The following is a 13316-nucleotide window of genomic DNA, read 5'->3' on the forward strand; positions in this document are numbered from 1 at the left end:
GCCTGGTTAAGAGAGGAAAGCAATCCTGCTTTCAGCAATAGTACAGTTCGTCGCCACTCTAGCCAGAGTGGGTGAAGTGCCTCTGGACAGACTCCTGCCACAAGCCTGGTAGCCGAAGTGTCACTTTAAGGATGCTGGGAGAAGCAGGCCTCTGCCACAGACCTGGCTCTGATGGGCCTCTGCCACAGGCCTAGGACTTGAATGAGCTAAATAGTTGAGCTTATCCTCCCAGTAAATTAGCGTTAGGGTCACCGGTTGACAGTTAAAGTGTACCTGTCAATGTCCCGGTCACCAGAACCCCGATGGTTCGTTCAAGCCCTTTTGGACAACCTGCCACCGGGTTCTCCTCAAGTCGATCCCCCACCGAACGGCATACAGCCTGGGATCTCCTCAGTAGAAGGGGGACCCAGTCAGTCACTGGGGCCCCTTTGTGGCATCAGTTGCTCCAGGCCAGGAGGGCCCAGAGTCTGGAACTCCGCGTTGCGCGCGACCCCAGGCCAGGTAGGCTATAGTGTGGGGCCCGCGATGTGCGCACACCCTAAAGGTGGGTGCCGCACCTGAAACCAGGAACCCGCGAAGAACCCAGAACAACGGCTTCCGCCACAGAAATACTCCTCCCGAGCATGCCCCACGAGGGAAAACTCCTCTAATTGGCTGCTGAGGAAAAGCGGCTCCGCCTGGACCTCTCTGGTGCCACATGCCGCCCAGGGATGGTACCACATCCCTAGAACGCAGTCTGACCCACAGAACAAATCCAGATTTGGCGACATCCAAATTTAACACAATTAGGAATGAGAGCAACGTACCTCTAATTCTCCCAATAACTTTAGCGTTGCGCCTTTAGTGAAAGTAAGGGGACGCTACATTTCAATGAAAGTTTGTGTGTCTGGAGTTCACCTTTAACATCGACAGATGAGAAGTTTCATCTTGTTGGTGGACAGAAAGGTTCATTGTTCACATGGCAGGTATTATGTAGCAGCACCTTTTGTCTCCCATCTCAGAGGAGTGGCTGTGTGGTTGATGAGTAAGCACAGAGGACATCAGAGGGGCCAGCCTGCGGAGGATCTGTCATGTCTCTCATTGGCTGCACACCCAGGATTCCCCCTCCCCCCACTGCCAGGTGAAGCCAGGTGAAGCCAAACTTTCATTCAGGTGGAATGTCCTTTTGTTTGTTCCAGGCAGAAATCTCAGGCTTGGAGGATGTGTTCATTTCTGCCGGGACACAGAGGCTGATCTTTTCTTTAGAACGCCACCAATCTTCATACAGGTAATGATTTACTATGGAACTTACTGTTCTTCTTACTTTGTTTCATACGTTGTTTGATTTGCAGCTTTTATAGGCCTATTGTTCTGCGGGCAAAAAAAATGACATGCAGTCCCTTTCTGCACAGTGTTGCAAAAATGCCAGAAAGCACCCTGGTGTGTTAAAGGGACTGTCACAAAGCCTAATGTGGGAAGCCACAGATGCAAACTGTCATTGTGAGACTCTTGGCTAACCTTATAGCCCTTGGCCATTATCTTAGGTTCACATCTGTGCGTTTCTGCAGGCTGCGTTTGTGCACGCACAGCAGCGCATTCATTTCAATGGGCTGCCTGTGTTTCCTGCAGAAATAGGTGCATGCGCCTTTTTCCAAATGCAGTTTCTGCATGCGCACTGCGATTTTTACATGCATGGGGGTTCCATTCAGTTTTCACTGCGGGTGGGCAATTTCTGCACCTGCACCTACACACATAGGTGTGAACCTAGCCTTAAACCTGACTGTTGATCACTGTAATTTAAGACTCCATACACATTATTCATAGGTGTGCGCAGACCATGGCATTAGGATGTGCACCCAAAGCGCAAACACACGTGTGTGTATATATGTGTGTATATATGTGTGTATGTATGTGTATATATATATATATATATATATATATATATATATATATATATATATATATATATATATATATATTCTCTCTCAATAGATCAGTGGACGGTGTCAGTAGGGAAGAAATTTATGTCAGTAGTATATTTTATTTATCATAACTTTTCTTTTTATTATTATTATTATTATTATTATTATTATAATTTTGAATTTTTTTTTAGATATAAAATAAATATATACCGTATTTATCGGCGTATACTGCGCACTTTTTTTACCTAAAAATCAGGGCAAAATCGTGGGTGCGCGATATACGCCGATACCCGCTTCCCGCGCTGTGTTCGAACCACTGCGTCGACATATACCGAGCGGAGTACACTCGGGTATAGTCGGGCAGGCTCGGCTCCTCTCACGGTCACGTCCTGTACGTCCTTTACGCGAGAGGAGCCGAGCCCGCCCGACTATACCCGAGTGTACTCCGCTCGGTATATGTCGGCGCAGTGGTTCGAACACAGCACGGGAAGCGGGGATCGAGCGGGGAGGACACCACGATGGCCGCAGAAGGACGCCGGACCGGACGAGGCTGCCGATGGACGACGGGCAGGACGCGATGGACGACGGGCAAGACACCGACGAGGGGCATCCAAACTGTAAGAATTTTTTTTTTTTTTTGCAGGAATTTTCCTTCAAGTTCGGGGGTGCGTGCTATACGCCCGGGGCGCGTTATAGCCCGATAAATACGGTATACACACACACACACACACACACACACGTTCTTAGGAGCTCCACTGGGGGCTTTGGTGCGATATCGGAGGAATAAAGAGACCCCTAATATCTCACTTTTAAGACAGAGATTCCCCAGTCCCTTCTTCTGCAGCCAAGCAGCAGGGGGAATCTGTGCAGCAATGTCTGCTATAACAAAAGACAAAGCATAACAATAAAAGTTTATATAGTGCAGTGATGACGCTTCCGGTGGTAGAGAAAATGCATTCGGTACGGAGACTTCTTCCGGTGACATCATTTCTTGGATTGCACAGTTTTTTTTTTATATGCTTGCCATGAAAGACCAAAGAGTGAGTGGATATTATTTTATAATAAAACCTTTTTAAATGATATCACTCCATTTATGCTCCTTTTCTTATCCTATGAGTACATCTAACTATTGGGGACATGTGGAAGAGGAAAAAGACACATCTATGAAAGATATATTTCATCAGTACAGGCGATCTTTACATGGATAGCTGGTGAGTGGGGGCACAGGAGGAAGGGGAGCACAGCACTTTGCCATATTATTGCACTTTTAAAAGAAATGTTTCTGCACGGATGGCACTTTAACCACTTCCATACCGCGCCTATTCTGGCACTTCTCTCCTTCATGGTAAAAATCAATATTTTTTTTTTTGCTAGAAAATTACTCAGAACCCCCAACATTATATGCATCTGTTTCTGGTAAGTCTTGGTCAGAACTGAAGGGATACCTGTTCAAGAAATAACAGTTTATATAACCAACAGGTGTCTCAAAACATTGTGTTATTATATATTTATATATATATATATATATGTATGTGTGTGTGTGTGTATATATATTTTTTTTAGCAGACACCCTAGGGAATAAAGTGGCGGTCATTGCAACTTTTTATCTCGCACGGTATTTGCGCCAAAAAATTCATGGATTAGAAAATAACAAAACAGTAAAGTTAGCCCAATTCTTTTGTATAATGTGAAAGATGATGTTACGCGGAGTAAATAGATAACTAACTTGTCACGCTTTAAAATTACGCACACTTATGGAATGGCGCCAAACTTCGGTACTTAAAAATCTCCATAGGTGATGCTTTAATTTTTTTACAGGTTACCAGTTTAGAGTTACAGGGGAGGTCTAGTGCTAGAATTATTGCGCTCGCTCTAACGCACGCGGCGATACCGTATGTGTGGTTTGAATCGCGTTTACATATGTGGGCGGGACTTGCGTGCATGTTTGCTTCTGAGCGCAGGCTACTGGGGAAAGGGGAGTTTTATATATCATTTTTTTTTTTTTACTTAATTTTTTTTAATTTGTAAACTTTTATCACTTTTATTCCTATTGCTAGGAATGTAAACATCCCTTGTAATAGTAATAGTGTGACACTTGCCTGCAGGAGAAGCCCGCAATGTCCCCGTCTTCCTCGCGAGTAGTGAGCAGCCATTCTTCACCCCTCTTCCTTCCGGGGGGGGGGGGGGGGGGCGCGAACTCTGGCTCTGTGAGTGGCCGGAGTCGCATGATATCATGCTTGCGGGAGCCTCCACTAACAGCATGACCCGAGTTAGAAAGTTAGAAACTCCACAGCATGCCCTTTCTAACTCTGGCGCATGCGCATAACAAATCGTTGTACGCCGATTTGCAAATATCTCCTAGACTGTGTAGGGAGATATTTCAAGCACCTAGAGGTAAGCCTTAATCTAGGCTTACCTGTAGGTTAAAGTGGTTGTAAAGGGTGTACAACCACTTTAAATAACTACACATCCTCCTGCCCACCCATTCCCATAAATTAGACAGTACTTAAAGAAGCTCTGCAATACTTGCACAAAATGCCGCTCTGGGCTCTCATCGGGTCTGGTCTTGTGACTGCAGAAGGAGAGGATCTTCAGTAGAAATTATGGGCCAGATTCACAGAAGAGATATGACGGCGTATCTCTGATATGCCATCGTATCTCTGAGTATCTATGCGACTGATTCATAGAATCAGTTCCGCATAGATAGCCCTAAGATCCGACAGGTGTAATTGACTTACACCGTTGGATCTTAGGATGCAGTACCTCGGCCGCCGCTGGGTGGAGTTTGCGTCGTTTTCCTGCGTCGGGTATGCTAATGAGCATTTACGGCGATCCACAACGGTTTTCGTGTTCGTTACGTCGTCGCTAGTAATTTTTACCTGTCGCAAATTTACACCTGCTTTAACATGGCTTAACTTTAGTCGAGCCATGTTAAAGTATGGCCGTCGTTCCCGGGTCGAATTTCAATTATTTTTTTTGTTTTGGCGTAAGACGTCCAGGAATACGAATGGACGCTACGCACGTCGCCGTTCCAAAAAATTACGTTAAATGGTACACGCCCCGTTTGAATTGGACGGGCTTGCGCCGGACGTGTTAACGATACCCCACCGCAAGTTTACAGGTAAGTGCTTTGTGGATCAGGCACTTACACTGAAAACTTGCGGCGGTGTAACGTAAACGGGTTACGTTGCGCCGCCGCAAAGGTACGAGAATCTGGCCCTATGTGACCAAATATCAAGGCATTTAGTCATGTGACTGCCGCTGTGGGAGCCTGAAGCAATATTGTGTACAAGATGGTTATTCCAGAATGCCTTTTGGCATTTATTTATTTCAAACTCGAGACTAACAACTGAAATGCAAATAAGGAGCTGATTTTTCTGCCAAAGGGTTTTCGTTTTATGTCAGTTCACACAGCATAGCCAGATGGATAACTGGGCAAAATATCAAATCATATATTCATTTTTACATTGTAGTTCAATTATTTCTAAAGCCTTGTACACACGGTTCGATTGTTGGAAGGGGATTGTCTGTTGTCCTAAATTTTTACCGTTAGTACGCTCTTTTTAGACAATTGTTTTCCAATTTTTGGCCTACAAATGTTGGATGACAGGCTAATAAATTTTCAGCGGACAACGGCTCCATGTCTGATTTTCGTAAGGTCAGTACACAAAGTCGAAAGTATAAACACGCATGCTTGAAATCAATGCTCACCAATCATGAAATTAGCAGAAGAGGGGCCCAAAGGGTGACGCTCAAGAGCTTAAATTACACGTAGTACGTCACTACGTTCGTGTTTGTGGTACGACGAATTGTGTAACGTAAGTATGCAAGACAAAATCCTGGCACGCACCTATTTGTCCAACAATCGAACCATGTGTACGAGGCTTTAGTCGATTCATTGTTTTTAGGTATATGCTGTTTGTTATGTGTTCCCATTCAAACATTTGGCTTCAAAGTTGGAAATACACTTAAGAGTCGGTTCACACAGCAGCGGCACGACTTCGGGGGGCGACTCTGCAAGTCGTCCTGAGGTACCGCCTCGAACCGCCCCCAAAGTCGTACAAGAACCTTTTTCTAAGTCGGAGCGACTTGCATTGCTCCTATTAGAACGGTTCCATTGCATTCAATGGGACGCGACTCGTCAGGTGGCTGAGCCGCCTGTCGTGTCGCCCCAGTATGAACCGGGTCTAAGGGGTTAGGTGAAGAGTTCAGTGCTGGGGCATATTACAGTGGTTCCTTAGGCTCCCATACTAAGTGTCCCTCCCAATCAGCAGCTTCCTAATAATGAAAACAACTCAAGCAAAGAGGTGCTGGATAACTCTCCATCTGTCCAATGCATTTGGTTATGTGATACATTGTCTTTTGGAGGGGTGGGATGGCAGTGGCTTCTGTAAACGGGGTTCTTAAAGCGGAGCTCCACCCAAAAGTGGAAGCTCCGCTTGTTCGTACCCTCCACTGCCACATTTGGCACTTTTTAGGGGGGAGGGGATACCTGTCAAAAAACAGGTATCCACTCCCGAGTAAGATCACCACACAACAATGCAGCGCTCTACAAAATTTCCGGCCCCTTCTCCTTTCCATCCCGTTGCCTTCTGTGTGACACACAGGTCCCAGAAGACAGCGGGACCATTCAGAAAATGCAGCACGACGCATGCATGTGAAGTAAGAAACAGGCTGTGAAGCCACAAGGCTTTACTTCCTGTTTCCCTTAGTAAGAATGCTGGTGCCTGCACACAAAGCCAATGGATGGATCAGCTAGGGGTGCCGACATCATGGGATACCTCAACAAGTAAGTGTCCTTATATTAAAAGTCAACAGTATTTGTAGCTGCTGACTTTTAATTATTATTATTTTTTTTTTTTTTAATACAGGCTAGAACTCCGCCTTAAGTATATGTGACTCATTTGAGGTTCAGTTAATAAAAGAGAAGTATGGGTTTAGGTAGAAAAAATAAAGTATACTCCCCTAGGTGGATGCAGCATCTGTCCCCCGCTAGTTCGAAGTCCTGAGCAATTAAACCCCGCTAATCACTCAGTTCTCAGTCTTCAGAGATTCTGTAACTGTCAGTCACTGGCTCTCTGCTCTGCCCCTCCAGCGCTCACTGGAGCACCAGGCTGTAGAGGAGGCAGGAAAGGCTGGCTCAGGCTTTCGGAGGCTTGCTGAGACACTGTGCCAGCTGCCAGTCCAGGCATCTGGGTGGGTCCTGGCCATAGGGCCGGGATATTTTAAGAGCCTGGACCGGTTCTGTGACATCAGTTGAAATGGGCCACAGGAGTGCAGAACAAATTGCACTGCTGTGATCCATAGAAGTACAGGCAAAAAAAGCTTTAACTATACTTCTCCTTTAATAAAGGATGTTGCATTTTGAATGCGGTGCAGTGCTAGAATGTTTGACCACACTCAATATTGTACAATCCATGGGGCCTCATCAAACATACAGGAATTGCTTCCTTCTTTCTAGAGCAGGGGTCTCCAAACTATCTAAACAAGGGGCCAGTTTATTGTCCTTCAGACTTTAGGATTGTAGCCAGTGGGAGTGGAAAATGTCCCAACGTCAGTGGGGAAAAAATAATGCCTTATCGCTTGTTTTAGTGGGAGTAATTGTGCCTCATCATTGGTGTCGGCAGGAGCAATTGTGCCCCGTCATTGGGAGGAATTGTGCCCCATCATGTGTGTCAGTGGGAGGAATTGTGCCCCTTCATTGGTGTTAGTGGGAGGAATTGTGCCCCATCATTGGTGTCAGTGGAAGTAATAGTGACCCATCATTGGTATCAGTGAGAGAAATTGTGGCCCATCATTGGTGTCAGTGGGAGGAATTGTGCACCAACATTGGTGTCATTGGAAGAAATTGAACCCCTATATTGGCATCAGTGGGGGTAATTATGACCTATTGTTGGTATCAGTGGATGAAATACTGTAGTACCCCAAGGGCCGGATAAAAGCAGGCAAAGGGCCGCAGTTTGGAGACCACTGCTCTAGAGTAAAGAGAATACTACTTCAAAAGTTGCAGATATTTTTATTCACTCTGAAATAAAGATTTAGACCCCTTTCACGCGATTTGCAGGCACTATAATGCTAAAAATAGTGCCTGCAAAGCGCCCTCAAAGAGCCGCTGCTGTCTCTCCAGTGTGAAAGCCCCTGAGCAGTGCGCTAGCATGACGGTAAAAACAGTCCTGTTAGCAGCATCTTTGGAGCGGTGAAGGAGCGGTGTGTGTATACCGCTCCTGCCTATTGAAATGAGTGGGACAAGATAAGTAATTTTCATTCCGGTACCTCGAGTGGAAAGTAAAATTCTGCTGGAAATGGAGGGTGATTAAGCTGAAATCTGGTCTTTTGCTTGACTATAAAGGCTCATACACACGGTAGGACATCCAACAAAATTTCCCTTGGATTTTTGTCCTAATTGATTTGTCCTGCCACACCCATAGCATACACACAGTCAGACTTTTCTGCAAACTTTTCTAAAAGTTTCCTAACATCATGTGTTTTTTTTTTGCTCTTTTCTGCTCTTTACCGCCACCCTTTGGTTAACTTCTGCTATTGTTTTTTGCTTTTAACATTGGTTTTGAGCATTCGTATTTGCACTTTGTCCAAAAGTTGGTTGGATTGCTGTACACACGGTCACACAAAGCACCATCGGACTTTTGTTGCCGAAAAGTTGGTCCGTTCGCAGACCCAACTTTTTGTTGGATGAAACCAGAAAAAGTTGGTCTGATGGAGCGTACACACGGTCGGACAAATTTGAAAATTTGCAGATTTTGAAGTTGGTTGGCCAAAAGTCCTACCGTGTGTACAGGGCTTAAGAGCCATGTTTTTGAATCTGGGCTCTGTACAGGCGTTTCCTATAATACAGACCTGTCACTGCTGCCCTCTCTACTTGTGCAGGGTGACCGGTCTGTTAGTTTTTTCTATAGGAATGCTGTGAAAGGGCAGTTGTAGCATAGCACCATTGACTTAAACTGGTTGGCCCAGATTCACAAAGCACTTGCGCCGACGTATCTCGAGATACGCCGCGTAAGTGCAAATATGTGCCGTCGTATCTATGTGCCAGACTCAGAAACTAAGATACGCCTGAAAATAGGCTTCATCCGACCAACGTAAATTGACTACGCCGGCGTAGAGTGGGCGCATATTTACGCTTGACGTATTTGGTGCTCCCATTGATTATCTATTCACATATGCAAATGGGGTAGATACGCCAATTCACGAACGTCCGTCCGTCCATCGCAGTGCGCATAAAATCATACATCTGGCGTAAAGTTATGCCCCATAAAGGAGGTGTAACTCAGTAGCATCCATGCAAAGGGCTGCAACAGGGAACACAAGCCAACGTATTTTACGTAGGACGTGAATATGACTAGGCGTAGGTTACATTCACGTCGTAGGCAGTTCCGACATGATTGTGAGCATGCGCACTGAGATGCGCCCACGGGACGGCGCATGCGCAGTTGGCGATTCGTATCTGTCTGGCTCTCGGCCCATCATTTGCATGGGGTCACGCCTCATTAGCATGGCTCACGCCCACTTCCACTTACTCCGGCTTACGCCTTGGAAACCCAGCGCAGATTTGGGAGGAAGTGCTTTGTAAATTCAGTGCTTGCCTCAGGAGAAAGGAGATACGCTACGGCGGCATAAATATGCCCCAGTGTCTGTGAATCCGGGCCGTTGTGTTCAGTGGTGGTACACAATAGCGACATGATTAATGTTTTCGGTCTGTAAAAGTGCGGCTCAGCTGCCTGGTTTTTACAACCTCCTGGTTGCTGTAAGCAGGCCCTCAGTGCAGAACCCGTGGTCCCATTTCCCAGCATTTTTAAAGGTCATGGATTTGTAATGCCTCCAAGTGAAAGTTTAAACCTTGGGGGTTCTTGCAAGATCTCGACCTGTATTTTGGCCAACCCTGCACTACATAAGTCATTATAAGGAAATAAAGGCATGCCTTGTATCTGAAATGGCAGCGCAGGGAAAGCTCCTTGGGCAAAAGTAAGTGTCACTTTAAAGCGGAGGTTCACCGCTAAAATGCTGTTTTTACCCTTAGAGTGATGCTCGTTGTGTCAAGGGGAATCGGCTAGTTGTTTTAAAATCGAACCTGTACTTACCTTTTTAGAGAGCAATCTTTTCCGCCACTTCTGGGTATGGGCTGCGGGACTGGGCATTCCTTCTTGATTGACAGGCTTCCGACGGTCGCATCCATCGCGTCACGATTTTCCGAAAGTAGCCGAACGTCGGTGCGCAGGCGCAGTATAGAGCCGCACCGACGTTCGGCTTCTTTCGGCTACTCGTGACGCGATGGATGCGACCGTCGGAAGCCTGTCGGAAGACTGTCAATCAAGAAGGAACGCCCAGTCCCGAAGACCCATACCCGGAAGTGGCGGAGAAGATCGCCCTCTACAACGGTAAGTACTGCTCGGGTTTTAAAACAACTAGCCAATTCCCCTAGACAAAACGAGCATCAATCTAAGGGAATCGAAGTAAAAAAAAACATTTATGGGAGAACTCCCGCTTTAACCATACATCAGATGTAGACAGTTTTAGTTGTCTGCTGCTCTAAGGCGTTCCCATCTCAACAAAATTCCCATGACAGTTGGATTCCTGTGTAATAACGTAATGTTTTGACTTTTCTAGTTAATAGTATTTTATTCAGTGTTTAATTCTTTCAAAAGCAATTTATTTTGACCTGCTGATTCTCTTTGAGATAAAGGCTCCAGAAAGTCTCATGCAGCTTTTGTTATACATTAAGTGAATTTAACTACTGAACTACATCATTCTCCAAAGCTTTAGTTTAGGTAAAAACGCAGAGTGATATAGTTCAAGCATTTCTTTCTTTTTAATTTTGATGATTATAGCTTACAGCTAGTGAAAACACAAAATTCTGTATCTCAGAAAATTGTAATATTACAGAAGACCAATAAAAAAAAAAAAAAAGTTTTTTAATACAGAAATGTTGGCTCACTGAAATATATGTACAGTATAGTATACGCTTAAAACTTCGTTGGGGCTCCTTTTGCATGAATTATTGCATCAATACGGCGTGGCATGGAGGCAATCAGCCTGTGGTACTCAGTAGTGTATTTAGGTTTTGTGCTGCCCTAGGCCTGACTATACTTGTTCACCCCCTAATTTAAATTTGACCCACCCCTTCCTATTTAAGACTTTAAGAATTTTCGACTGGGGACACTAGTTCTTAGGGCCTGGGGGGGAGGTGGGGGCATTGGATTCCCTTAATTTGCATAGATTTACTCTCACTTCCTGTTTGTCTATGGGGCAGGAAGTGAAGGGAAATCTATGCAATGGGACAGGGATGGTAAAAAATAAACTGATGGGGGGCTATAACCCTCCCTTAGGCTGCATTCACACCTAGGCGTAGGGCGTACAGGCGTTTTTACAGGCGATTTTTACCGACGTTTTTGTCGCGTGTATATGCGCGTTTGCGCGCGTTTTCGCACAGTGGCGTTCGACGTTTTTGTACTTTGTCTTTTTCCATATTAGCCAATAAGAAAAATGATCATCCCTGACATCACTTGTTGCTCTCCTAGGAATTTTTTATTCCTCTTCCTAGGTGAATATACCTCTTCCGGATTTCAGCAACACAGGCGTCAAAACGCTTGTACAAGCGCGTGTTTACGCGCAATACGCGCGTATCAGGCGTTTTACATTGACTTCAATGTAAAAAAAAACGCTCAAATACGCGCATATCGCGCGCTAGGAGCGACAAAAAAGGGTCCGGAACTTTTTTGAGCTACAGGCTACAGGCTACAGGCGTTTAGGCGTTCAGATGTGAACCATCCCCATTGCCTTTCATTACTTTTCGTCCCTCTGGCGTTTGTGCGCGTCGCGCTACAGGCGTAAAAACGCCTAGGTGTGAATGGAGCCTTACTCTATCCAAAATTAAAAAAAAGTGTTGCCTATAGTTCTACTTTAAGCACAAATTTCTGATAACTTTATGGAAAGGACTAAGAAGATATAACCAAGCCAATGGTGCAGCAGAAAATATATAGCACAGAGGAATGTTTGTGGTCCAGGATGATAGGACAGTCAAAATTAGAAGCAGCTTGCGTTACACTAACAGTGTAGCGCAAGCCGGCTGGGACTCTTTCTGTGCTGCCCCCCTGCAAAATTCTTCCCTGGGCCTGGGCCTTGTTGGCCTAGGCCAGGATACAGGGTTAGTGGAACTGCTGAGGTGTTATGGAAGACCAGGTTGCTTTGATAGCGACTGTCAGCTTGTCTGCATTTTTGGGTCGGGTGTCTTTCATCCTGCTTTTTTACAATACCCCACAGATTCTCTATGGGGTTTAGGTCAGGCGAGTTTGCTGGCCAATCGAGCACAGTGATACCATGATAATTTAAACCAGGTATTGGTGCTTTTGGCAGTGTGGGCAGGTTCCAAGTCCTGCTGAAAAATGAAATCAGTATCTCCACAAAGCTGGTCAGTAGAGGGAAGCATGAAGGGCTCTAGATTTTCCTGGTAGACGGCTGTGCTAACCTTGGACTTGATAAAACACAGTGGACCAACACCAGCAGATGACATGGCTTCCTAAATCATCACTGGCTGTGGAAACTTCAAATTGGACCTCATTTCAACTTGGATTTTGTGCCGCTTCACTCTTTCTCCAGACTCTTTACAGCTGCATCGGCTGTGTGGGCACTGACAGCACATCACCCACAGAGGTAAGTACAGCAGGGACTAGAACAGCGCACATGGTTAAGGATTAAATTTTTTCCGGAAAAGCTGAAATTGCACTTTAAAATTTAAAGTGCACCTGTGCCCAGACTTCAAACTACATGACCCATGCCGTGCATGGGTCAGGAGTGCATGAGGCGCAGCATGCATGGGTCAGGAGTGCATGTGGTGCACCGCACATGGGTCAGGAGTGTGTGCAGCACGCATGGGTCATGAGTGCGACATGCATGGGTCAGAAGTGCGTGCAAAAGTTGAAAAGGTGAAAACGTTTTATTGTGCTTTAGTAAACTCTCATTTACTTAAGGTTTACATTTACTTTAATAATACTCTTAAAAAATACTTGATCATATTTTATGTGGTCGTTTTGATTAAGGTCACAAGGTTTCTGTGTCAGAGTGCGATAGACACTATATAAGTTGACCAGATGCCTATTTATAAATCATGGATGGCTATCCCACCTGTCAAAGTTTTGCACTCATAGAATATTCTATGTCACTTTAGGCCATTTCATCTGTTTGGTGACGAAGTGAGAGGAGCAATGGAAAAGGAGGCAAGCCACCTGGAAAGACAGCATGTTCATAATGTATATGAGAAGATTGCTCCTTACTTCAATGACAAACGGTACAAGGCCTGGCCAAAGGTACAAGAGTTCTTATTAGCTCAGGAGCCAGGAAGTCTGGTGGCTGATATTGGTGAGTGAATTAATTAAAAGATTTTCATTTCATTAATAGTTGCCA

The 13316-nt window shown here is 45.3% G+C and overlaps 1 protein-coding gene across 1 annotated transcript in view; it reads left to right on the forward strand.

The window, feature by feature from the left end:
• Positions 1-997: 997 nt before the first annotated feature.
• Positions 998-13316, forward strand: part of LOC120929162 (probable tRNA methyltransferase 9B) — a 35852-nt gene continuing 23533 nt past the window's right edge. The window contains exons 1-2 of the mRNA XM_040340416.1: positions 998-1267; positions 13081-13271. Coding sequence (XP_040196350.1) covers positions 1158-1267; positions 13081-13271 — 301 coding nt within the window. The 5' untranslated portion in view covers positions 998-1157. The remainder of the gene's footprint in view (positions 1268-13080; positions 13272-13316) is intronic.

The sequence above is a fragment of the Rana temporaria genome, chromosome 2 (assembly GCF_905171775.1).
Source record: "Rana temporaria chromosome 2, aRanTem1.1, whole genome shotgun sequence".
NCBI classification, from domain to species: domain Eukaryota; kingdom Metazoa; phylum Chordata; class Amphibia; order Anura; family Ranidae; genus Rana; species Rana temporaria.